This window comes from Martes martes (assembly GCF_963455335.1).
Source record: "Martes martes genome assembly, chromosome: 3".
Taxonomy (NCBI): Eukaryota; Metazoa; Chordata; class Mammalia; order Carnivora; family Mustelidae; genus Martes; species Martes martes.
The window spans coordinates 14856195-14883655 of record NC_137890.1 but is presented as its reverse complement, the minus strand read 5'-3'; the positions used below and the strand labels follow the sequence as shown (position 1 = coordinate 14883655).

Genomic DNA, 27461 nt, shown 5'->3' with positions numbered 1-27461 from the left:
TAAATCTGTACTTTTAAAACAGTAACATGAACATAAAGGACCAAGCCCATGTTCTAAGTAAGAAAGGCTAGAAATTCTGAACAGGCCTTTTTTGGCATTCCCTAGCACATACCCAGAACATAGTGAGGAAATAGGGCGCTCAAGAGAGCTCCAGGCCTATGACCCTACCAAGAAAAGTACCAAAAGTCCAGCTCCAGAAAGCACAGAGAACTCACTAGAACCATGTCCTCATTTCCTGAGCAAATGTTGGGACACACACAGTTTTAGCACAGACATTTGTGAGAAGGAAGGAGATGTGGCCTTTCACTCAGGCAGAGTCCTTGAATGAAATGCTTCCCCACTGGCCATCCCCACTGGCTTCCCTCATCAGGAGATCAAGGCTGCAGTTGATTTTTCTCTAGAAAGGTTTCAGGGCAGGGTCGACTTCAGAAATCAGGGGCCATTCTGGCCTTGAACACCAGGAAACCCAGAGACCACAGCACCGACTTTATCTCAGGCCCAAGAGTTACAAGTGGTACAGTACGGTTCTCTACCAGGGAAAAGCGATCCTGTTTCTTTCACACCCCACTTAGGACACAGCAGGATGCCAGGATGAGTGAACTGGAGGGTTTCCAATGAAAATTAACCGGCTCCACAGAGGGAAACGGAGCACTAAGGCTCTGGTACATTCTCTTGCCCAATAGAACGCCTTTCTCCCCACAGCAACTGAGCCACTATCCTGAAGTAGAGTTCTACGACACCCATGGCATTAGCCGGCAGTTAGACAAATGCAACCCGACCGTTCACGAGACTGATGACTGTGTGTCCCACGACCCTGAGGACTCTTTGGGACACACCCTACAAGGACTGCAAACCCTCCCCAGGAGGGAGAAGGCAAGGAGCTGCCTCAAGGACCTGGCCTCCAGCCCTGCTGTAGGTTATCATCTCTGTTGGGTGAGGACTGTTGGTTGTCATGTTCTTAATTTCCTCATGTTCAAGGTTCTAGCACCTTTCCACGTGGCCAAGAAGCACTTTACAACCATCAACACAAACAACCCTCAGGAGAGCCCCAGAGGGCAGGTGCTATGATATCCTTGACAGAGGGCAAAGTACAAAGTAGGCAGAGGGATTAAGAACACTGGCCAACCCGAGTGGTGGAGGTGGGGGTCGGACCCAGCTCTCATTCCTGAAGCTGCTCTTCTTCTGCCACGGGGTCTCAGAGGGACAATAATGAGGTTAAATCAAGAGGCCAACATATAACTAAATGTATTTTTCTCCAGACTTTGTAGTTTAAGTTTAGAAAACTCCAAGAATCGTACTTAGTGCCTATCCAGTAGCCTACCCTTTACTGTAGGTCTTACCAGGCACCTTCAGTTGAACAAAGCCCCTGGAAATCCAGCGGGAGAACCAACAGCAGCAGACGTGGGCAGCTACGGTCTGAAACCTGGGACACACGGTTAGCCCTCCCCGGCGGTGCCCACGGCAGACATTGCTGGTCGATCACAGTACCCTTACCCACGGAACTGGGATGTGGCTTCCTAACTCAGGCATGGCCAAACGATGAGAGCTGGCTAGAAAGACGCAAGCAAGCAGATCCTGGTTTTGGGCAGGTAGCCTAGTGCTACCAGGCTCACTTTTGCAAAAACGGGAAACCATTACAATCAGCTACAAATGAACCATTCAAGTGGTTTGACTGTGGGCCTGAGGTTTCAAAGGCAGCTAGGCAGCACGATCTGAAAATTATCCGCGGAATGTCAGCAGTCCTTTCAAAGCCTGCGGAGGAAGCAGATTTATGCCCGGTAGCCAAAGCCAATCAGGTATCCTCCTTGTAGTCTCCTTTTTGCTGGCGGATCCAGCAGTGGCCACAAGAAATACTATCACTTACCTCTTAGAGAAAACAAAAGAACTGTTATTTACGGCACAGACCTGCAACCCAGATAGATGACAACAAACGGTTCTAATCAAACGGCCGCCAACATTTGGTCACCTGGGTGTGCGAAGGAAGGAATACGTGTCCTTAATGTCTGGGGTGTGGGACTAGTCCACATTATTTCCAAATATCCTACAGGGTCCATGCTAACGTTCTCAAAACCTCCAGATCAAGCCCTGGGCAAATCCTATACTGTTCCTTGAAGAAGGCTCAGGGGATCCCCTTCCCTCTTATTCCAGACTCCCTGTCTGAATAAACCCGAGACCTCCTTCGGAACAAGTCTGATGATGACAGACTCCATGTCACGAGTGGCCTCTAATCATAAATGTCTGAAGCCTTGTTGTTTACACGGAAGACGTGTTACACGTGTTGTTTACACGGGTGGAACTCATTACTTACTCCTTCTGCCCTCTCCATGTCCCGCCATGGTATTATCGCCTCAGCCCGCTGGCCCACACATCTGGACAACACTGCCCGGCCACCCCAAGGAAACCCTTTACAAAAACACACCTCACAGCTTAGCTGCTTCTCCGAGGACTAAAAAATTTGTCTATAGCTTTTAAGAAATCAATGCCCATTATCCTTTATGCAAATGGTTATGATAAATCCCTCTCAAAAATTTATTATTAGCCAGGGCGCCTGCCCATTAAGCGTCCAACTTGAATTCCGCTCAGGTCATGGTCTCAGGGTCATGAGACCGAGCCCCACGTCAGGCTCCGCACTCGGTGTGGAGCCTGCCTGGGTTCTCTCTTTCTCTCTGCTCCTCTGCTGCCCTGTACATGCTCTAAAGCAAAACGAAATTTATTAAAAAAATAGACACGCATACGTCATAACAAAAAAAAACTACTCTATGCTGACGAACTAGTATTTTTCCACTTGATGGATTCAAGAACCATGAGACCCAATGTTTCTCTTTTTAGCTTGACTTTCAGAAAGATCAGCTGGCATTAACATGCAGTAACTATCCACAGTTGAGTTTTCTAATACAAACATCTTCCTTCTTCATATTTAGGACTTTACACCCCTTTTTTTATAAATACACCAACCGACTATCCTTTTGATTTTTTTAGTAATAGCAAAATATGTTTGTGCGTGAATGCGATAAGCTCTGAATTACTTCTTCCTCTGTGATTAGCTGCGTTTTCCCATTATTCCAAAACTAGGAAGTCGAATAGAGAACAAAAAGAATGCGTACTGAGCAGAACCCTCTCCTGTGTCCTCCCAAAGGAATTATATTCAGGATCCATTTATAGGTACAGCCTAAGCGGCGGGTGGGGGGGACACTTCAAACAGTGTGGCATGACAGGAAATACAGTGATAATAAAGAGTGCATGAAAATACCAGTACTTATCTTTTCAAAACATTTAACAACCGCAACTTTTTTGTCATTTTTTGAGTCTGTGATAGTAATATATTTTTCAAATGGGTCACTTCTGACATACGACCCCTTCTCCTCTGCCTAATCTTTCCCTTTGTCATTTCTAGAACCTTTGGGGGAGGAAAGATTCCCTATTTTCGCTCTGTGTTAGTTCCAGCGTGAAACAGTTCTTTAGAAACGTTTCTCGAGTGCTGCTCCACGTCTGGAAGTACATCATAACTGAGAGAGAAATGGCCCCATCTTCACGGAGCTCAGAGTCCAGCGGAGCTTTATTGCACAGACATCCTTGTCTTGTCCCTTCCTGGTGTTCCTGCAAAGCTGCACCTGGTGGGCCACCGGTTCCGTTGGCCCTAAGTGCCACACTGACTCACGGTGGACATCGTGTTCGATGATTTAATACTAACTTGGAGGGAAAAATCTGGAAGGTAGAGTCTGCACGGTTGCAGGGGTCTCCCTAATTACGGCATAAATGGAAGTGAGCCCGTAACGCCATCCCAACCTGAGAGCCTCTGTACTCACTTGTAGATTCCAGGCGCTTGACATCTCTCGACGTTTCTAAGAAATACCGCCGAAGGACAAAGAAAAGGACGCCAAGGGGAATCAGAGGAATTGCGATCCACGGAATGACAGCCACCGCCACGCCCACCACACCAAGAACTTGTAGAAATGTCTGAAACAGGGAAAACAGAGACAGAGGCCTTCTTAGGAAGAATTCACTTCAAACGTGGACTTTAATGGGTTGTTTTGTTAGGATTCAAAGACCTGTTGGAATGGCAGGGAATGCTTTCCCATCAAAGAAATAACAGAATATTATAGGTGGTCCTGAGGATAGTTATTGCATACTTGCGATGTGCCAAGCACGATAAGAACTTCCTAGATACGCGTTCTCCTAACACGCTCAGGAGGCCTAGGAGAGCGGCGTTACAATCTTCCCTATTTAACAAATGAGAAAGTTGGAGACTCAGAGAGAGCAGGACTCGAATCCCAAACTATCGTGAGTCAGCAGATACTGTCAGGGAAATCAGCGAGGGGAACTCACCGATGAGGAACCCCTAAGACTCAACTACATGTGTAGGGATAAAGAAGTGGCTCATTACAAATCCACTGGGAAAATGCAAGTGTGTACCTTTGGAAGTGGGGATTCCCCTTTCTTGGTTTTCTATCCACAATTAACATTTACTGAGTGTTCACTGCATACAGGGCTACCCGTTATGTATTTCACATGTGTTAACTTATTTAATCCTCAGAATGGCCCTACAGAATACTGGTACTATCTCATTTTACAGACGGAGACTGAAGCACAGGGAGAGGAAAAGCGACTTGATCAAGACTGCAAAGCGTGAGTCACAGAGACAAGGAGCCCACGTCATGAGCCGTCATGATCTATTTAAGCCAGCCCTCAACATAATGCAACTTTTCCTTGTTCAGGAATACAGTCTTGACTTATTTGAGTCCCCTAATTTGTCCTTAATTATTCCTCTAAAGACCTTACTTAAGGAATCCCAGAGTTCACCAGCATGCCTAATAAAGAAAAAGGAGGAATACAAGGCAACCCATTTTTGGTATTTCTTAGAAATCTGATGAAGAGTTTTGATGATAAGGAAACACAGGTCTTACAATTTGTTTTTAAAGTTTTATCATCCGCGCCAACAGACACATGAAAAAGTGCTTGACATTACTAATCATGAGGGAGATGCAAATCAAAATCCATGATGAGACATCACCTTCTAGCCCTCAGAATGGCTAGTATCAAAAACACAGGAAATTACAAGTATTGGTGAGGATGTGGAGAAAAGGGAATGCTCACGCATCACAGGTGGGAACGCAAATTGGTGCAGCCGCCATGGGAACGGAACACAGGTTCCTCAAAAACAGAAATACCACGTGACCCAGCAACTCCGCGAACTGGGTATTTACCCAAAGAAAAGGATAACACCAATTTGAAAAGGTATGTGCCCTCCCTATATTTATCACTGTATTATTTCCAGGAGCCAAGATAGGGAAGCAGCCTGTGTCCCTCAGGAGCTGAATGAATAAACAAGAATGAGGTCTGCCATTTGTGACAACAGGGATGAATGTAGAGGGTATTCTGCTAAGCAAAATAAAGTCAGAAACATACTCTATATGATTCTGCTTGTAGGTGGAAAGGAAACAAACAAAAAGCAGAAACAGACCCATAAATACAGAGAAATGATGGTTGCCAGAGGGCAAGGGGGTGGAGATAGGCAAAATGGGGCAAGAGAAGTGGGAGAGATAGGCTTCCAGTTATGGAACCAATGGGTCACAGGGATAAAAGTTACAGCATCGGGAATAGGGTCAATGGTCCTGTCATGGGGGTGTATGGTGACAAATGGGAGCCACACACATGAGCACAGCCTAAGCACAGGGTGGGAACATCGCTGTGTTGTCACATGAAACTGAGGTAACACTGTGTGTCAACTATACTTTAATTAAAAAAGGCTGATCCTCGACGCCCCATTTTTACTGGCCAGACCATCACATTTCTGAAAGAAAGATTTCAAAAGAGAATATGACAAAAAATTGGTTTTACTGCCAAAACAACCATAAATGTTGTCATCTGGATATTAAATTTTCTATCATTAGGGTAAATATTTACAATCTTTATTTCACAGGCTAGTGGCGGTCACAGGAGCAGGCGCCACGGGTCAGGTGTGAGCCGCACACAAGGCGCTGGTGGAGTTCTGGGAACACTCGATGGTGACCTCGATCCCAGGAGATGATTTTCCCTTGGGAAATGATATTGGTGAAAAAGACCAGGAAGCCTAGAGACCCAAGACACTGTACGAGGAGGATGGAAATATCCATCTTTGTCAGGAAAAGTGGGACATCATGGGGCATGGCTTCAGGTGAGAGGAATGCAAGGGACACCGCATCTGCTGGCCAGGACACAGGGTCGTTGAACGGTGGGGACGGGCACGTTCGCATGGCATGGGCGGAGGGCTCCGGAGTTTGTGAACTCAGATGGACACAAACCCAGAACCCAGCGCACCAGCCACAGAGGGCTGTGGAAACACAGGGAAGAATCCACAAACACGTTTTAGAAGGTTCCGTGACTGATGATGGAATTTCGCAGGCTGGTTTAACAAACAGAAAGAGCCGCAATGAATAGTAGTGCTCACAGCTGATGGACATGTCAGCTCAAGAGGGAGCCGCACCACGACAGTTGACCTAGGTCATTCTGTGGCCTCTCAGAAGGCGCCAGCCGGGGCAGCAGGCCCGGGGCGCCTCTCTGAGGAAAGCATTAGCAGGGTAATGCCTGACAGAGACACAGGTTATCATCTCACAGCTATTTCCAGTCAGTTTTCTCCGAAGGGCCTCACAACCAGCTCCTGAATGAGAAAAGTAGGAGCTGTCATTTCCATTTACAGATAAGGGATGTGAAAGCTGGGAGGTTAAGTGGTGGTCCCAAGTTCTCCTGGGATGTTGCCGTGTTACGGAGAAAGCCAGGAGGAATGCCTGTGCAGGGAATCCTGCAAGCAGCCAGAGCATGGAGGAAGGAGGAAACTTCCAGAACTATGAATGTGTGGATGGGAGCCCCGGGGAGAAGCAAACTGCATTATTTTGATGTAGACTCAGGTGCTTTTATGGTTTCTGCCAGTCTCTCCTGTGGTATCCATACAAAACCCAAAGCGAAGAGGCATGGAATTCTGAAGGAACAAAGTCCCATCACAAATGGAGGGAACAGGGCTGTCTGGGCCTCTCTACTTTCATACCTACGCCTGACCAGTTTCTGACAGCTACTGGATTAGCTGATGCATTCCACCCTCCCACATCAATGAGGAAGCCAAGCTTCTGCCTTCATGCTCATGAGGTCCTTCTAGCTCCTTCTATGTCTGGTCTTAAGTAATCACTAGGCTTGCCACTATCAGTTGTCAGGAAAAAAAAATCCGAGATGTTGTTAATCATAAAAATATACAAATTGACAATTTTGGGGGTGCCTGGGTGGCTCAGTGGGTTAAGTGTCTGCCTTCATCTGAGGTCTTGCTCCCAGGGTCCTGGAATGGAGTCCCGAGTTGGGCTCTCGGCTCCGTAGGGATTCTGCTTCTCCCTCTGTCTCTGCCTCTGCCTCCATCCCTCCCCCTGCTCAAGCTCACACACTCTCTATCTCTCTCAAATAAATAAAAATCAAAGAAAAAGTACAGTTTTTTATGGGGCACCTGGGTGACTCAGTGGAGTAAGCCTCTGCCTTCAGCTCAGGTCATGATCTGGGGTCCTGGCATAGAGCCCTGCATGGGGCTGTCTGCTCAGCAGGGAGCCTGCTCCGCCTCCCCCTCTGCCTGCCTCTCTGCCTACTTGTGATCTCTCTTTGTCAAATAAACAAATAAAATCTTTACAAAAAAAATTTTTTAATGTACATTTTTTCCAGGAGAGTAGTATCATTTGATCGAACAACTATTCACCAGTTTCAATTATCTGGCTCTCCCTAGGGCGGGGTCCTTTTATGGCTAACCCAGCCTAGCAGATTACCTGGACAGCAGAGGGAAGCTCAAAACACAGGGCTGTGCCAAAATGCTCTCCTTTCCTGGGTAGCCATTAAAGACCATGAACTGCAACTCTTAGCAACTCCCAAGTTAGGTTAGGCCTTTCAGATTCAATGCCCCCGAATTCCAAAGCAATTCCAAGAGGGTTTCGGTAAGAGTTTCATTTCCTCTCGTGGGTCATGCTTTAGCCAGCCTCACAGTGAATTAGTTGTTATACTATATGTAAACACATAATGTACAGGTTTACATTTATACATATGTACGTACAGACATATGTTTATCTTCTACAGCCAGCAAACTCTTTTTTCAGGAATCTCTATGCCCAACGTGGGGCTCGAAATCAAAACCCTGCAATGAAGTCTCATGCTTTACCGAGGGAACCAGCCAGGCACCTCCTGCAGGCAAACTCTTTATGAAGTTGGCAAAGGGCAAAAACGGTATCTGAGCAAAAAAGGTATTATTCTGAAGGGGGAAACAGAAGATTCTGGTGGAAAACAAACCCCTTATCCCTTCCTTAAAGCCGATCTCATTTCTTCCTTCCATATTCTCAGGAATTCCAAGGAGCCCAACACAAGGGAGACACTCAGTTCCTCCCATATGATTGGATTCCAAGCCCATTTGCTGACCTATGTCCTCAGCCAGTGTGTCTGTACCTCTGATCTCGATAAGGCACAAAGAGACAATGATCTTTACACAGCAAGAAACACATTGACCCAGAAGCTCCTGAGCCACGCCTTGCTGCCCAAGATCTAAGGATACCCTTTATTTCGATAACCTTGCATCCCAACTGGAATATACCAGTTAGGAATTCGATCTCAAATCTGGGAACCCACAGGTACAAATACAAACAATTCTTGAATGTCGTTCACTTGAGAGGACATGTGGCTTTTTGTACTTCAGAGTAATTCTGTAGCATACAGAGAAAATCAGCCTAGGCCTGGAGGGGAGCTACATTAGCTTGGCACTGTGCCATCTGACAGGGTCTAGGACCAACCCCCTCGAGCAGGAACAGGAAAGGTAACCCATTTCACCATTTCATCTTCACTGGGATATCCCACCAACATAAAAGGCTGAGGAGAGGTAGTAGGAATTCAGTGTATAGAAAGTGCCTAGCAGCCCAAACTTAACATCCTAAGTACCATTATTATTACCCTTCTGTGTGCTCTGAAAGCCAGGAGGCAGATGAGGAGGGATGCTTCATTAACACTTATGGGTCCAAAGAATCTTAAAATATCGTGGAAGTTGGATCCTGAGACACGGCTCCCGTTAGCCACCAGAACAACTCGGTGCTACCCAGGGACACACCAGAGCAGATGTGACTGTTCCCTGCAGGTGGTACTAAGGTCACCTGTACCAACACGACCATGGCGTTTCTTTGGCTGTCATATCTGAGGTCTATTTTGTGTGACTATGCACGTTTGAAATGAGATGACCAATAAACCTCATATAGACTGTATTGTTCAGTCCTCCCCATTTTTGCCCCACCTGGAGGCCTCCCAAAGAGAACCTCAGGATAACGGAGGCAACTCAACATTTTTTGAGATTTTTTCTTTCTTTTTTTTTTTAAGATTTTATTTATTTATTTGACAGACAGAGATCACAAGCAAGCAGAGCAGCAGGCAGAGAGAGAGGAAGGGAAGCAGGCTCCCTGCTGAGCAGAGAGCCCGATGCGGGACTCGATCCCAAGACCCTGGGATCATGACCTGAGCCCAAGGCAGTGGCTTTAACCCACTGAGCCACTCAGGTGCCCCAGAGATTTTTTTCTTTTCTTATTGCGTATTCTTTTTCTGCTTCAAGCCTCACTTCTTAGAGAAGACTTCCCGCCCTGAAATTGCTTAGCCCATCTAGGAGAGTAAGGAAAAAGGTAGAGAACCTCCGAACCAACAAAACAAAACCAAACGCCAGATTATTCAATATGGCCAAAGGAAGAGACCAGCTTGGCATTTTCTACTTCATGCATCGTGAGCCGGTGTTGGTATCAAGGGAAATACAAAAGCCAGACTTTGTGCACTAGCAAATTCCAGGAAATTAAGTGGTGGCCACTGCAGGGTGGCCTTCTTGCACAACCACGCTGGTTCAGATGCCGGGAGGACCCTGTCCCCATCCCCTGTGGAATGGATGCCTAATGAGCCCTTTCTCAGAAAAGAAGCTGCCCTATGAGTGGCTGCTCTTTCTGATTAAACCACCTGGGCATCTAAATAAACTGGTAATGCAGTTTACAAAAGCAATAAAGGAAAAAAATTCTAACTGTTTGAAAAACTGCCCAGTTACAAATCTTGAGAAAAATGGCATGGCTTTATTGCTGGCGCTGATGGCAAATTTTCTCATAACACTGAAGAAAATCTCCGTACCTACTTAACAACCAAAGAAAGGGGGCACCTGGGTGGCTTAGTCATTAAGCCTCTGCCTTCAGCTAAGCTCATGATCCCAGGGTCCTGGGATCAAGCCCAGCATCGGGCTCCCTGCTCAGCGGGAAGCCTGATTCTTCCTCTCCCACTCCCCTTGTTGTGTTCCCTCTCTCACTATCTGTCAAATAAATAAATCGAATCTTTATTTTAAAAAAAAAGAAAGAAAGGTACAACTGTCTTACTCCGCCCAATACCAACAATGGGTAACATTCCACGAGGCTTGCCTTGTGTTCAAGCTCGTCAGTATTTCACACGCTCTATGTCATTTCATCCACACTTTCAACGCGAGCAGAGGGATTATCCCCTCCACCCACCAAGAAGGAAGCTGATGCTCAGAGAGGTTTAGGGATTTGCCCAAAGCTACAAAATTCAGAGTCATTGTGCCCCCCAGGCTGTTCTTATAATCTCTACATGATACTGCATCCCATACAAAGATTCATACCTTAAAATACCTAAATATACTCCTATTTTATGTTTTTCCTTTCTTTTGCATCTTCCAGTTTTGTGAGGTTTCTTGTGGGTCTATCCAGTCTCCCCCATGAGGTTCTCAGTCCTAGATTCCCAGCTCCTAGGGAAGAGTGTTCTCGGCTCACAGAGCACAACTGATCATTAAAAAGTTCCTAAACATGCTTTCTAATAGAACACACAAACACATGTTGATTTAAGCAATATCGTTTGATAAGAAAAAAAAAATTTCATAAGATGAGATGTAAGCCCAGAAAGCAAACGGATTTGGGGTAGTAGGGGAAGAACCAAATTTAACTGAAATAAATACGCAAAACCCAAAAACACAAAATGAGACTATTCTACATGCTTGGCATTTGTATTTAGATGGTGGTGAACACAGTTTCCCCACAACGGGTCTTCCTCTAGAATTACCACTGTATCCCTAACCTTACAGATTGTAATGTATTTCTTTTCATAAGCACAAGTAATAAATAAAGGACTGGTTGGTCTGTTTGGCATTTAACTACCAACTGCTTACAGCCCTGTAGGAATTCCTAGGTATCTACCCACAATTTACTTTAAACTTAATTCCATGGGATTCTGTTCCTGCTAGTCTTTGTGAAGCTTGTGCCAAGGAACATGTTTCCTATAAACAGCAGTAAAAATGTATTCTTCTTATTTTATGCAAATAACTATGTCATCCATACTTCTGGCTCACCCCATTCTTATTTGAACTCCTGCTTGCTCTCAGACTTCTATTAGGCACAAAGTGAAATGTGTATTTAATCAGAGGGCACTTAGTGAGTAGACAGTACTTTTATTATCTGTTTACCGTATTAAAAAATAAAATCGGGATCATTAAGATTGCAAACACCTCAAAGGAATTTCAAAGCTTTGAATTCTGCTGTCAGTCAGACTCTTACGAATTCTGTTCCAAGTTCTGATAAGTACAAATCATCCAGATTGCCTTAAACGATTTCTGATTTTGCAGAAGATAGGCCTGACGTGCAATAAACAAAGCAAGATTCACTTCTTGGCAAGAAAACGTGGCAAGATTCTCTTCTGATTTAGAGAGAAGAAAAAAAAAGCAATACCTAGTTTTTAATCAGTAAGCTGTTTACTGATGTGGGTGTAGGAGAGATTCTTCTACCTATTTATTCTGGAAACATATGAGATTAAAAAAAATAAGCTTTCAATGAAATGACGATCACACAGATTGGGCTGCTGGCTAATACGCGATGCTTGCGGAGGCCGTAAAATTTTGAACAGGCTAAACGAAACTCCAAGTATTAGGAACTAAAATGCCATTCCCATCACCTCCTCATTACTCATCAATTACCAGATATATAAAAGCAAAGGGACAAATATGGAAGGCTCTTAAATATAAGTTCCTAACCCTTAACACTGACCTTTGGTTCATATTAAGGCTGTAGGTGTAAGGGACATGCTTATAGAGGGATTCTGCTTGTCTCGGGGAGTTCGGAAATCAACTCTGGTTCCCAGAGCCCTCCTTTGTCACTTGTCTCTTCTGACTTCACCCAACTCAATCAGCTCCGTTAAATCAGAACTTTATGGAACACTGATGTGTCTTATTTGTATGAAGACATCTATACAATCTCTCTTTAAGATTAAACTTTTCTAAACTTGTCATTTCCTTGAGATACACTAGTCACTCTTCTCACCCTCCATTTGTTGGTCTTGGATCTTTTTATGTCCACACCAGCTCTTAATCCCGAGTCATCGCTAACTCCACTGAAAAGTGGATGGGTGGTGTTAGTCTTACAATTTTTTTAAAAAGATTTTATTTATTTATTTGACAGAGAGAAAGAGAGAGACCACAGGCAGGCAGAGCAGCAGGCAGAGGGACAGGGAGAAGCAGGCTTTCCAACGAGCAGAGAGCTGGACATGGGGCTTGAAACCAGGACCCTAGGATCATGATCTGAGCTGAAGGCAGCCGCTGAACCGACTGAGTCACCCAGGTGACACAGGCTTACAATTTATTAACCAACACAATTTATTAACCAACACATTTTTAAGGCACACCTTAAAAATAAAGGTGGGAAGAAAAGGTTGGAAAAGGGTATCCTATGAAAACACTAACCCAAAGAAAGCTGGAGTATCTATCTATACCACACTAAACAGAAACATTTATGTTAGGATGCATTCCTAGAAATAAAGGAAAACATTTCAAAAGAATAATTGGTCAATTTATCCATAAGATACACACACACACACACACACACACACACACCCCTAAATTTATATACACCTAATAACACAGATCCAAAATATATAAAGCAAAATCTGACCTAAACCCGGAGAAACAGACAAATCCATAACCACAGTGGGGGATTTTAACCAACTTATTATCTCAATATCTGATAGAATAAGCACATAAAAATTAAAAAATACAGATGGGAAAACATGAACAAACTTGATCTGATTGAGATACAACACTGCAGTCAATAGCTGTACAATACACCCTTTTCAACTAAACATAAACTGTGCTATAAAGCAAACACCAACAAACTTCAAGGGCCAGAAATTATACAGAATATATTTTGAACTAAGTGGATTTAACAACAACAACAATAACAAAATCCATTACCTAAATATAACCAGAAAGTCACTAAATAATTGGATATTAAGTAATACACTTCCCTGACATCTGGTTCAAAGAAATTATAATAAAATTAGTAAATATATTGATATAAAAGAAAGTAAAAATCTGCTAATATTAAAATTCGAGGTCTGCAACTAAAGCTGTATTTAGGGGTAAATTTCTACCTTTATTTATTTTTTTTTTTTTTAAGGAAGGGCTACAGGTGATACATAGGAAATCTTTATCTTTCTCTTATATTTGCTGTGAACTTAAAGCTTTTCTAAAAAAAAAAAAAAGCCTTATTAAAGGGGGAGAAAAAAAGAAAGGCTAAAAGTCACGGGTTTAAAAGGTATCTTAAGAAAAACAACAGCAGGGGCGCCTGGGTGGCTCAGTGGGTTAAAGTCTCTGCCTTCAGCTCAGGTCATGATCTCAGGGTCCTGGGATTGAGCCCCTCGTAGGGCTCTCTGCTCAGCGGGGAGCCTGCTTCCCTTCCTCTCTCTCTGCCTGCCTCTCTGCCTACTTGTGATCTCTGTCAAATAAATAAAATCTTTAAAAAAAAAAAAAGAAAAGAAAAGAAAAACAACAGCAGGGGCACCTAGGTGGCTCAGTTGTTAAACATCTGGTCTTCAGCTCAGATCATGATCCCAGGGTCCTGGGATCAAGCCCCACATCAGGTCTCCCTGCGCGCTCAGTGGGAGGCCTGCTTCTCCCTCTACCACTCCCCCTGCTTGTGTTCCCTCTCTTGCTGTCTTTTTCTCTGTCAAATAAATAAATAAAATCTTTAAAATAAATAAATAAATAGAAAAACAACAGCATATTAAACTGAAGTATACAGAAGAATGAAAGAGAAAACTAGACATTAATGAGACAGAAAACTAACTTCCAAGGAGAAAACCAACAAATCCAAAGCTTGACTCTTTAAAAGCACCAATGAAATTAATGAACCCTCGCCAAGACTGATCAAGGGAAAAAAAAAAAAAAAAAGAGGGGAAAACTACCATTATCATGAGTTAAAAGGGGATAACACGGCACTTGTACTAATAAATTTTTAAAAGAATTTTTTCGGGTGGCTCCACGCCCAGCATGGAGCTCAAATGGTGCCTGAACTCACGACCCCAAGATCAAGACCTGAGCTGAGATCAAGAGTCCAACGTTCAACAGAGTCACCCAGGCACCCCCCAAATTACAAAGTTTTAATGCAAAGGAAAAATTTCTTGAAAAATGATGTACAAAGACTGACAGAAGAAAGAGAAAATCTGAATAATTCCATCTCAATTTAAAAATTCGAATGCATCAACTTCCCATGGAAGTTTTAGGCCCAGATGCCCTCCCAAGTAGATTGTGCAAAAAATTATACCAACTTCTTCCAGAGAATTTGGTCCACCTCCATCATGATATAAAAACCACACACAACAAATTCAAAGTAGCTGATACATGAATAAAATGTGACAAGATGGGGCGCCTGGGTGGCTCAGTCAGCTAAGCAACTGCCTTCAGCTCCAGTCATGATCCCAGAGTCCTGGGATCGAGTCCTGCATCAGGCTCCCTGCTCAGCAGAGAGTCTGCTTCTCCCTCTGACCCTCCTCCCTCTCACGCTCTCTCTCTCTCTCTTTCTCAAATAAATATTTTTTTTTAAATGTGACAAGATGACCAAGTGGAGTTTACACCAGGAGTGTGAGGTTAATTTAACGTGTAAATGTCAATCGGTATAATGTATCATGTTAAAAGAGGAAAGGCGAATAATCACATATCTGAAGAAATGTAGAAAAAATATTTGTCGAAATTCAACATCTATTCTTTAAAAAAAAAAAAAAAGGTAAAAATCCTCACCAAATGAGGAACTTTAAAAAAAAAAAAAAACCTCTTAAAATCTGGTAACAGATATCTACCCCCAAAATTGTAGTTAATATCATTCTTAAGAGGAAAATATTAAAAGATTTTTGCTTTAAGATTATGAGATGATCTTACCTCATCATTTCTATTCAACAATGTGCTGAAGCTCTAGCTCTCCATCCACAGCAGTAAGTTAAGAAAAGGCAAAACCAGTCATATATTTTAAATGAAGAGGTAAAATTACCATTATGAACAGCTGACATGATTGTATAAGTAGAAAATTCTACAGAAAACAAAACAAACACCCAACTCCAGGAAGTGCAAAACGAGCTCACAAGTTCAATGACACAATGCCAATATGCATAAATCAACTGTATTTCTGTATACTAGGAACAAGCAATTGGAAAGTGATATTAAAAACAATCCCATAAGTAGAATTAAAATACAACAAATACTCAGGAATAAATTTAACCAAGAGTGCAAAATTTTTTAAACAAAAAACTATACAACATGCCTTAAAAAAGAAGACTTGTAGGAGGAGAGATAAGCCATATTTGTAACTGAAAGATTTCATATAGCTAAAATCTACAGCTAAAAGGAAATATCAAAATCCCAGCAGGCTTCTATTAAAAAAACCAAACTGAAAGGCTTCTAAAATTTATATAGTCTAGTAAAGGATCTAGAATGATCAAAACAATCTGGACAAAGCAGTACAAAGTTACTAAATTTCAGGTCTTACTAAAAAGTACAATAACGACAACTGCAGTGTGGGTTTAAGGACAGATACACAGATCAGTGGAACAAAATAAAGAGACACAGACTTGCTCACAGTCAAAGGATTTTTACACAAGGTGCCAAGTCAGTTAAATGCATAAAAGTCTTTTCAGCAGATACGAATAAAATAACTGGAGAGAAACAGAAATGAACCTCAGTCCATACACAAAAATTAATCCAAGATGCCTCAATGTTTTAAAAAGGGAGAAAGAGGAAAGTTTATTCACACCCCTTAAAGATACAAAAAGATTTCTTAGGATAAACACACACACACACACGGACTATAACCAAGGGGAGAGGAAAATGCAAACATGTGACCTCAACAAAATTAGAATTTTTTTCATTAACAATATAAAGAGGCAAACCATAGACTATACGAAAAGTAGTCAAAAAAAAAAAAAGGCCTAGATTAGAGTATTTAAAAAAAAACTAATGTTAAGAAATATACATCAGGGCACCTGGGTGACTCAGTGGGTTAAGGGTGCCACTTTTGACTTCAGCTCAGGTCATGATCTCAGGGTTGAGGGAGGGAGTCGCGTGAAGGGCTGCACTCTGGGTGTGGACCCTGCTTAAGATTTTCTTTCTCTCCCTCTCCCTCTGCCCCTCCCCACCACCCCGGGAATCTCACGAGTGTGCTTGCGCGCTCTCTCTCTCTCTCAATAAATAAATAAATTCCTATAAATCAATGAGAAAAAGAATTTCTTAAAGTTTAAAAAATCAGCAAGAGATCTGAACCAATATATCACAAAAGAAGATATCTGAACGGCCAATAAGCATGCATGAAAAGGAGCTCTGCGACATACATTAATCATCAGGGAAGTACAAATTAAAACCACAATGAGGCTAATCTCCACTAGAAAGGCCAAAATCAAAAAGGTTGATAATACTGTTGCAAAGGTATAGAACAGCCTGAACCATCCCATATAGCTGGCGAGTCTACAAAATGTTGCAACTATTTTCGAAAACCTTCACGGTAATTTTTTTTAATGTTCATACACACGGACCCTGTGACCTAGCATTTCTAGGTGTTTGACCTAAAATAAACGAAAACACATGTCCACGTCAAGACTCATGTCGGAAGATTCATTGTTTAAAAACTGTCAACAACCCAAATGTTCGCCAACTAGGGAATAAACAAATTGTGAGATCTGCGTTCAATGGAATATCACTCAAGGAAAAGAAAAATGAAACATGCCACAGGGATGGGTTGCAAAAAGATGCTGGAAAAAAGGTGGCAGCCACAGAAAAACGTGTACTATACTGATTCCGTTTACATGTACGTAGCCTGAAAATAAGAACACTGATTCCATGTCAGGGGAAATCCAGGAGAGTGGGGGGTAGTGAAGTCTGGGAATTAACTACAAGGGGTAAGAGAGACATTCTGAGGTGATGGGAAGGTTCCACATCTTATTTCAGGTTGTCCATCACAGGGAGGCACACAATTATCAAAACTCTTCAAACAGGGGCGCCTGGGTGGCTCAGTTGGTTGAACAACTGCCTTGGGCTCAGGTCATGATCCTGGAGTCCCAGGATCGAGTCCCGCATGGTGGGTGGTGGTGGTGTGCCTGCTCAGCGGGGAGTCTGCTTCTCCCTCTGACCCTCCCCCCCTCATGCTCTTTCTCTCCAATAAATAAAATCTTAAAAAAAAAAACTCCTCCAACTATTAAAAAATATTCTATTGTGTATAAACAATACCTCAGTAAAAATATCCACAGACTAAAAAAAAAAGAGATTATGACAAGGAATTCCTTTCCCATTCCTTTGTCATGCTCGGGCAGGCGTTGGCAGCGTGTGAATACACAGCCATAATGTCACATGGTGGTTTCCTGGGGAGCCCTGTGGGGAGGGAAGGGGAAGGCACAGGCAAGGGCTGCTGGTAAGCAGAGTGCGCGCCTCAGACAAAAAATGGCCGCTGGGCCGCGTCCCGCGAATCTGCCGTGGAGCCCTGGTCCTCAGCTTCAAGGCCAGAGACGGTCTTATCTCCTTCGTGACTCAATGCAAACGCCGCTCAGAGAACACCAAATCAATGGACCCACAGAAAGGGCTCCAAGAAACAAGTGAGTCATGCAACTTGCCAGCAAAGACAATACAGACGACCATGAATCATGTTCCACAGCAGACTGGAGAGAGAGACCCATACAGAAAAGAGCGAGGGCAAGATTTTTACTACAACTGAGGCCAGTTCTCCAGTCCAACCCTTTCCTCTTCCTCTCATCCTGAAAACCCATAAAGTAGCTAGAACTGAAGGAACGGGATCAAGAACAGCATATGGAGACTCTCGAGGTCGTCAAACTCAGCAAATATGTCGCCACTTGCCTCTCCCTAGCAACAACTGCCCATTTAGCCATCCCTAAGGGATGCGAGATGGCCCGGCGAGAGCACCCCGGGAGTGAGCGCCCACCTTTGGCAACTGACACCACCCAACAATGCCGTCAAGTTCTACGCTCTGCGCAATACCTCCACGCAGGATGAAAATTAGATCCTTATTTTTTTTTTCTTTAGGTCTTAATTAGCTTTTTCGTAAACTACAAACATTATCATTGGAGCACACATGCTGGGACAGACAAATTGGACGCTCGTTGCCAGGCTGGGAAGGTCCCCGGGGATTAACAGCCAGGATGCTGATGCGGATGTTGATGCTTCTCTAATTGGGCTTACTAAGCACCAGGCTGGGGAAATACCGACCGGCTCATCTTCCTTTAAAAAAAAACAAGACAGGTGAAGGAATCACATGAGTGGGCTTGTGTGAATCCTATCACCCCGATCTCAGAAACCTACAGGTCAAGTGCTTGCAGATATTTCCAGTAACTCAGATCACCAGAGTTCTCCCTTCTCTTAGCAAGGAAACCCACTTCAGCCTGGCAGTTTGCATGAATCCTTCCTGATCGCCGGGACTGGCAGTTCCCTGGAATTTTCCATCCTTGCCGTGGCTCCGGCTAAAGGGCTTTTTGTTGATTTTTTAAAAGCATGAAGGCACTGTAGGTTCCGTTCAAATGGAGGGGTTTACTTTTAAAGAGTCGGTAAAACAGAGATCTTCCAAATGAGGGCAAGGCAGCCTAACGAACCATTTCCTTTGTCCAGTGAGGATTTCAGGGCGGGAGCGGGGAATGGGGTCAACACCCCATAGAAATCGCAAAACGGCGACGTCATTGTTCAGTGAAAGAGGCTGGAATGCTTTCTACACACTTTCCCTGACATCTCTACACAAAGCCATGCAAGGGTCAGCGGTACTGAGACAAGGAAAGGCAGTTCCACTCTTTTGCGTCTATAAAAGCAAGTGACCCAACCTATTGTGCCCAAGTCTCAGGCTGGCTTTGTTCTCAATATCCAGATGCGGCAGCTTTTTCTTCCACGCTCCCCCTCTGGAAAGAAATGACTGCCGACACCTCCTTCACATTTTCTTTTTTTCTGGGGCATTTTCACTTCATAAAGCTGCAGTCAATGTGTTTTGTGTGTGGTGAGGAGGGAATGACACGTTCCGTGGTGGTCCCCGCCACTGCCTGCATTGGTGGCTCAAGTGGCCTCGGGATTAGCCCTTTGTGCTCCATGAAAGGATATGAAAAGTCAGTTATTTAAGCTCAGTCAAGCTGTTGATTTTTTTTTTTTTCTTTTCTTGGATGAGGGGTGTGTGGGGAAGAAAGGTTTTGCAATTCAGTTTTCCTCAATAAATCACAGCATTTTGCTGAGGGCAGCTGTGTGCAAGTTCACATGCTCAAGAAGTCCCACTTTTTTTTTTTTTTTTTAATTAAAATGCTTAAGTCAAACTTCCGGCCTCTTACCTTCCTTTTGAATTGTTTTGCTGGTAGAGAGACTTCTTGGAGGTGATCACTGCTTCAGGTCATGAATTCTAAATAACCAAGTGTCCTTACTCAGATATTATCAGGGTGCGGGGAGGGGTGGGGGGGGGAGGCCTTCCAGAAACTGCCTTAAGTTTGCTAACATGAAATATGAAGGGTCCAATAGTCTCTTTTGAGTTAACACGTGAGTCTACGTGTAAAAATAGCCACTAAAATCTTCACGGAGCTCGAACTTGGAATCTCTGTGATCCAGGCCCGTGTGGTGACATTCACGGACCCCACAACCCTGTGACAATTCCTCTGACGCCACATAATGCCATTACCGAACTCCTCCTCCTACTTAAAAAGATAGGCAGCGCTTTAAAAAGAACTACCCATTGGGGCACCTGGGTGGCTCAGTGGGTTAAAGCCTCTGCCTTCAGCTCAGGTCATGATCCCAGGGTCCTGGGATCGAGCCCCACATCGGGCTCTCTGCTCAGCATGGAGCCTGCTTCCTCCTATCTTTCTGCCTGCCTCTCTGCCTGCTTGTGATCTCTGTCTGTCAAATAAATAAATAAAAATCTAAAAAAAAAAAAAAAAAAAAAGAACTACCCATTATTTAGTGCTTAAGTGTGCTTAGATGTTATGCTAGGAAGTTTATTAAAACGATTTCATTGTCTTCTCAACAACCCTTATGAACTAATACCACTGGCTCTATCTTGCAGATGTGCAGATGTGTGGCTCTAGGAGGGCAGGGACAGGAAGAGGCAGAGCTAGGGTCAAACTTGGAAAGGCAGGCTGGGGTGGTGGTGGGGGGGCTCCCACTGCACCCATTCCACATTTTAAAGCTGTTTACATTATAAGTGATACCCATTAATATATAATCGTGTTTACGGCAGCACATTCAACCCTCACACCACTAGAACAGAAGCTCTTCCTAGAGAACCAAGAGCAATGACAAAAAACATCTGCAGGGTTCCTCCACCCTCATGTACAAATCACATTACCCAGATACATAAATTTGTTTTTGGTTTTTTTTTTATGCTGCTTTCCTTCTTCTGGAATCGTGAGTGGTCCCGACTTGGCCATCAACTAGAATTTGGCTGGGGGGGCAGGGAGGGGCAACATCCCCAGTAGCTGCAGGAGCTGGGGGACACAATGGCATACAGACTCACGACCGCCCCCTACTGGGATACGGCCTTGGAAGGACATCACGTGAGGCAGGGACAACTTCCACAATGTGGACACACTAATCAGAAATAAGGGTTTTCACCAGCCACACTTAGCATCACTACCTAGATGTCCCGAACAGAGAGTTGGCTAAACCAGTGCCTCTTCCTGTCCCCTATGTTGGCAAAACCCCCCAACATCGTGGTGTCTTCTCCTTCTCTGTGGCTTTCCACCGATACTCAAATCCAAGTCCCTGAGCTAGACACGCGGGTCTCCCAGTCATCTGCCTCCTCTGTATCTATCCATCTTCATCGCCTCTGATGCCAGATCTCAAACTTCACATTCTGGCATCCCTGCAAACTTCCTGCTCTCTCCTTGGCTTCCTGTCCTTGGTGTCAGCTTCTCCCCATACGAGGCTCAGGGATCACCAGGATGTCACCGTCCACTTTCCCAGGGAGGGTTACAGAGTGCCTTAAGGGCTACAATTTGAACTAAGAGTCAGCCAAGTCGGAAATAAATAATAAAAAATCTTAAAGTTTTGGTTTAATTTAAAAGCATGTACAGATTGGTATGGGAGTGTCTCAGTTTTTCTTACATCGATCACCCCGTAATGCAGCACCCAGGACTCCCGAGACACTTGTGACGTCCTTAACACAAAATCCTCCTGTATTTCTCCAAGGCCCCCAACCCCCCCCCCCGCCCCGCTGATGGGTTATCTTATCCATACTTAGGAAAAAAAAAAAATTTTTTTTTTTTAGTGAAGTCTTTACTAAGTCTTTCCAAAGCACTCCATTCACCACACCTACTTTATGAGTTCACACAGCACCTACTGTCATTATAAAACAGCCACAAGGGCAAGGAGCAGGAACACGTGTCGGAAGAATCAGGGCAGACTCGGGGGGTGGGGGTGGGGGGAGACAATAAGGCCAAAGAAGGTAGCAGAGAGCATCCGCACACCAGAGCCAGCCAGCCACTAAATCGTTTACAGCAGGCGTGGAGAGCCCCACGAAATGCAGGGGCAGGAGAAAATGGAGGAACGTCTGAAACACCAAGAACGGGGGCTGACTCTGCTGCCCGATCTAGAGCACTTGTTAGTGAAGGAATGGAAACACAAGGGAAGGCTAATATTTACCTCGGGAGGGTCCAGGGCAGGTTGAAAGTCAATATCTTAACTTCCGGCGCGTCACTCAGTGCGTATTTCACTGACTTCACCCTTAATTCTCCTGAAGGCGACAGACGGCCACATAGACTGCGTCAGATCATGAAACACAAGGGCCGCAAAGAAGAGAGAGGAATCTGAAGCATTAAGATCCTTTACAGAAGCGGCCGAGGGCACAACGCACGGGGCAGCCACCGTGCCTGGGCAGCACAAACCATGTTACTCATCTTGATTTTCAGTAAAATCCACCAAATGGGAATAACGTTTTCTAAGAAGAAAGAGGCACCACACATTCTTGTTTCCCTTAAAAGGACCCGGGGAGCAGCCACTTAACCTCCTCAAAGACCTTGCCTGGGGCCGACGGACAGTTCGTAGGTTCAAATCCAAATTCCTCAGACAAGTTTTCAAGATTGTCTTCAAATGCAGACCATGCTTCACATAGCACCCTACGCAAAACCCTCTGTTCCGGCCACAAACATTATTTTCCCTGCTTTACCCAGTTTAAGACGTGCAGCAAGCTACTCGGTTTGAAAGGGTTACATATCAATGATGTAATGGCTCCCTGATGGGGCATATGTGTTTATGCCTCTACACGTACACACATACACACACACACATGCTTATAAAACACTCACGGGCTCTGTTGTCTGAACTCAAGCACATCAGACTCCTATCTTCACAGAAAAGAATGTTAATGCCTCCATCGTAAAATCTTAACTTTTTTTTAAAGATTTTATTTATTTGAGAGACAGAGTGAGCAAGAGAGAGAGAGCACACGAGCAGGGGGAGCGGGAGCAGGAGAAGCAGGCTCCCTTGCTGAGCAGGGACCCTGACGTGGGGCTCAATCCCAGGACCCCGGGCTCATGACCTGAGCCGAAGGCAGATGCTTAGCTGACTGAGCCACCCAGGCGCCCTTAAAATTTATTTTATTGATACTTTTTCCTAGTACTCAAAATTTAAACTGCTACTTGGACATTCGTTTTAATTATACGTTTTGTTATACGAATGATAAAGCTATTTTATGCAGTTCATATATTATTTCCAACGCTTAAGTTCAACAATTTAACTTTTAACTTTACTATATTGGTGCCCCTGTGTGTAAGAATTGCATTTCTAGTCACCAGTGCCATGTAGAATCGGCTGTTGTTCATGGATTTAAAGCCAAGTTTCTATTTTTCAACAAAACTTCAAGAAACATTCATTTGTTCTCACCCCGATTATTTGCCCTTGTTTACATGACAGTACTATAGAGCTGTGCATATCACACCCCAAACATGCGTCAAAATATGCGTAAATATGGTACCTTCCACCTCCTAGTGCGCATGCCTAAAAAAGTCACAATTTCTCCTGTGCTTCTCCTGAAATCAGGCTTATCATAAGCTAAGGAATAAAGTTCCAAAGTTCTTAGTCTGGACTTTACAACCAGCACACATTTCAAAAGACATTTATGGAAAAGAAAACCGATTTGTCCACCTTTAATTCTAAAGGGGAGGAAAAACAGGCTAGTACCACAATTGCAAAAGGTTTCGATCTCAGATACCATGGGCCTGTGTTATATGAGCACTTCTCCAACTTGCCGGGGAGGAGACAGAGACATGAGATGATAAATAATTTAATTATCATTAGAGATTCTACCTGGAATTTCCCTCAGTGAGAATACTCTGTTGAGATGGAAACACAGAAAAGGGCACCCTGCTTCTCCCTCATGAGCAGAAATGAGTATAACTCAAAATTACACAAATAAGGGGCACCTGGCTGGCTCAGTGGGTTAAGCCTCTGCCTTCGGCTCAGGTCATTATCTCAGGGTCCTGGGATGGAGCCCCGCATTGGGCTCTCTGCTCAGCAGGGAGCCTGCTTCCCTCTCTCTCTCTGCCTGCCTCTCTGCCTACTTGTGACCTCCGTCTGTCAAATAAATAAATAAAATCTTTAAAAATATATATATATACAAATAAAAGCTTCAAACTGATCGAGCCCCACATCAGTCTCTCTGCTTGGCGGGGAGCCTGCTTCCTCCTCTCGCTCTCTCTGCCTGCTCGTGATCTCTCTGTCAAATAAATAAATAAGTAAAATTCTTTTAGTCCTATACATTTTTTCCATCTGAAATGTGAGCATGTCCCTCCTCTGTTTAAAAGATTCCAGTGGTTTCTCACTGCGTCCAGAAGAGAAGCTAAGGCCCTTAACCTAGGCAGTCCAGCTCTGCCCAGGCCTCAAGCTCCCTCCCGCCCATCTCTCCTCTCTGCTCTGCCCTCCCTCTCTTCCCATCTGCACCTGTTCCTTTCCCTGAGCACGCTCCCCCACCCACCTGCGTCCAAGTCTTGTCTGCATGGCTGTTTCCTTCCTATTTTTTTAAACTCGGACATCACCGCATCCTCGATCATCACCATGTCTCATTCAAACACTCGCGCAAGTCACCGGCAAACGCTTTCCTTTTCTTAATGCATTAGGGAACGACTGGAATTGCCTTATAAATGTGCCCGTTTCCCATCCGTCTTCTGCACTGCAATATAAAATTGCTGAAAGCTGGGACGCCTGGCTGGCTCAGTCGGTTCGGCACCTGCGTTCGGCTCAGGTCACGATCCCAGGGTCCTGGGATCAAGTCCCACGTCTGGCTCCCGGTTCAGCAGGGGGCCTGCTTCCGCCTCTGCCTGCTGTTTTCCCTGTTTGTGCTCACTCTCTTGTTCTCTCTCTGACAAATAAATGAATAAAATCTTTAAAAAATACGAAATACATAAATTCCTGGAAACCAATGCCCGGTTCTATACCCAAATCCTAGGAAAAGCGCCTGGCACATAGGAAGTACTCGGTAAGTTATCACCTGACTGGAAATGAGGTTGACATGGCCTTGGCATAGGACATAGGGATGGTTTTATTGCAGAAGAGCATTTCTGCAAGGCAAGCTTCACTAATGGGAAGAGAGAACTCTGCTGATCCTTGAAGAATGACAAGGGGGTCCATTGGGGATTGGGCCAAAGGGGCGTGTGTAACGTGGAGAAGAGCTTCAGTGGTCCGCCCAGCAGGCACGTCAAGTTCCTTTCCAGGAGCTGTAGAGAGATTAAATTTAAGGGCTGGGAAATCTGAATTTTACTCTCCTGGCCTGAGCTCCTTTGTAATACATATCACTGGTAAACAAAACACGACAAACCATTTAGACATCTATTCTAGGATAGGGCTGTCGTGGTGAGGAAAGGGTGTGAGTCCCTGTTCCCGTGGTGGGGACAGCCGGTCGGGTAGGAAGATGGAATCCGCTTGTCCCTTGAATGGTCCCAGCCTTCTAGGACAGACTAGAGTCTCTGGTTCAGAGAAGAAAACAAATTAAGTTCGAAAGAACATAAGCAAAGAGACTGGCACTTGAGCACGAAGAACAAAGGTATCTGCTGATCTCAGAGGATCATGGGCAGGTTAATCTATGCACCGCAGTATTCATGAGGCAAAGACGGAAGAAACAAAGAAATAATAAAAGGTGGGTCTCTTTTATAATTACGAAATGTTAAATAAACGATCTAAGCTCTCACTCAAAGGAATGAGAAGGAGTCCTCTGAAGAAAAGGGTATGGAATGAATACTTTAAAGTAATAAAAATTATTAGAATGACCAAGTATCCTTCAAGGCTTGCCGGATATACCAAGGATGAACAGAATCATTAGAAGCTGAATTCACTTGGCTACCGACTTTATTCTTGAAAACAAAGCTAAGCACCTTGCTTCCCAGGACTTCCTCTGGGGCACTCTGCAAAATTAGCGTCCCAAACTTGGCAAGTGATGAATTTCTGGAAGACTCCTTCTCCCGGGGGCAGGTGGGGGCTGGAGGAGATCCATGAGGGCGTCCTACTCACCACTGTCTCTCAGGACCTCGACTCTAACCCCTGGTTATCAGTGGGATTTGGGGGGGAGATATACCACCCCCCACAACGCCCCCGAAACACAAGCTATAAAGCCCAAACCACCCAGGGACACACTGAGCAAACTCCTCCAAAGAACAGCTTGTTCTCATCCCAACTGCTTGCTCTCAACCCAACCGCCTCTACTCTGACTCTTGGCCTCTGCAGTCTGGACTCCCCCTACCCCACGGGACCCCTCATCGTCAAATCCACCCGACAGCCGTCTGCGTCCTCACCTCCGCCCCGCCTTTCACACACATGCCCTCCTTTGTTTTGCAGCCCCAACTCCCCTCCTGTCTTCCTTGCTGTTCTTCCCAGGTCTCCTCTGCTTGCCCTCTCTTCCCTCTGCTTTCTCTTTCAGTATCAAGACTTCTTTAAACTTCTGGATCTTGGCCCCTAAAAATGCTTCACTCTCTCTGGGCAATCTTATCCATCTTCCCACCACCAATGACCACCTGCTCCGGGAAGAAGACGCAGGCTCTACGCTCATCCCGGGTCTCTCAAACACCAGGGCTCGCACTCCCCACCGCCCGTAGGATGCCTCCATTGGAAGGTCCCAGAACGTCCTCCAGATAAGGGAACTAAAAATGGCAGACGGGGACAGGAAAGCAGACTTCTCTCCCGCTAGAGCCTCAGCCGTTCTCCCATACAGTCTCCCTTCTTTTATAATGTCACACAGTATGATCACAGCTGACCTTCTGTCTCTCCCAAGAGAATGGGCCTCAAGGAAGATTGGGAATTAAATGTCATTGGACTCCACAGCCAAGTCCAGCAGGTGCCTAAAAAATACAGCACTTGGTCAAACGAAAGAAGACAAAGTCTCCATCTCCCATCCCTTATCCCAGCACACGGTGGGAGTTTAATAAAAGATGGGCTGGGAAAAGCAACACAAAGACATGTTATCGGAATGAGAAATGCTGGTAAAACTACTAAAGTCTACACACTGCAAGTGCATTATAAAAACAACGTCTCCCTTTTGGGAGAAATTTCAGGATTTTCCATGATATTTCTAGTTGCAAATGTATTCACAAAGCAACAGATCTGCCCAGATAGGAGAAATATACCAGCGTAATTAAAATTAATCATTAAAATTCATTTTAACCATCCCTTAAAACTTAAATGTCATTAAAACATCACAAATATTACATCTGCATGGTACCTTTATTAATAACACCAATCGTCGCTTCGAGAAAATTAAAAGATGAGATTTAGGCTGATGGGATTTGGGCTACGGTAGTAGGAAGTCAGCCACTCACTTAAAAATGTGAATTTTAGGGGCGCCTGGGGGGCTCAGTGGGTTAAGCCTCTGCCTTCGGCTCAGGTCGTGATCTCAGGGTCCTGGGATCCAGCCCCACATCAGGCTCTCTGCTCAGCAAGAAGCCTGCTTCCCCCCTCTCTCTCTCCGCCTGCCTCTCTGCCTACTTGTGATCGCTCTCTCTCTCAAATAAAAAATAAAATCTTAAAAAAAAATGTGAATTTTAATTACTGTGTCTATGTTTTTGTTTGTTTCTTTGTTTACCCAAATACATCATGTTTTGAGGGCCAAAGTCGTATTCAAAGATTCCCTTCCCATCAATGATTTCTCATGTCTGAGGCCCAGATGAAAATCGTGATACTATTTGTATTC

The 27461-nt window shown here is 44.4% G+C and overlaps 1 protein-coding gene across 2 annotated transcripts in view; it reads right to left on the bottom strand.

The window, feature by feature from the left end:
• The window catches only part of ABCC4 (ATP binding cassette subfamily C member 4 (PEL blood group)), a 250147-nt gene that overhangs the window by 55323 nt on the left and 167363 nt on the right, over positions 1–27461 (bottom strand). For both annotated transcript variants that reach the window (XM_080798652.1, XM_080798653.1), the window contains exon 21: positions 3807–3957. In XM_080798652.1, the coding sequence (XP_080654778.1) occupies positions 3807–3957 (151 nt within the window). The remainder of the gene's footprint in view (positions 1–3806; positions 3958–27461) is intronic.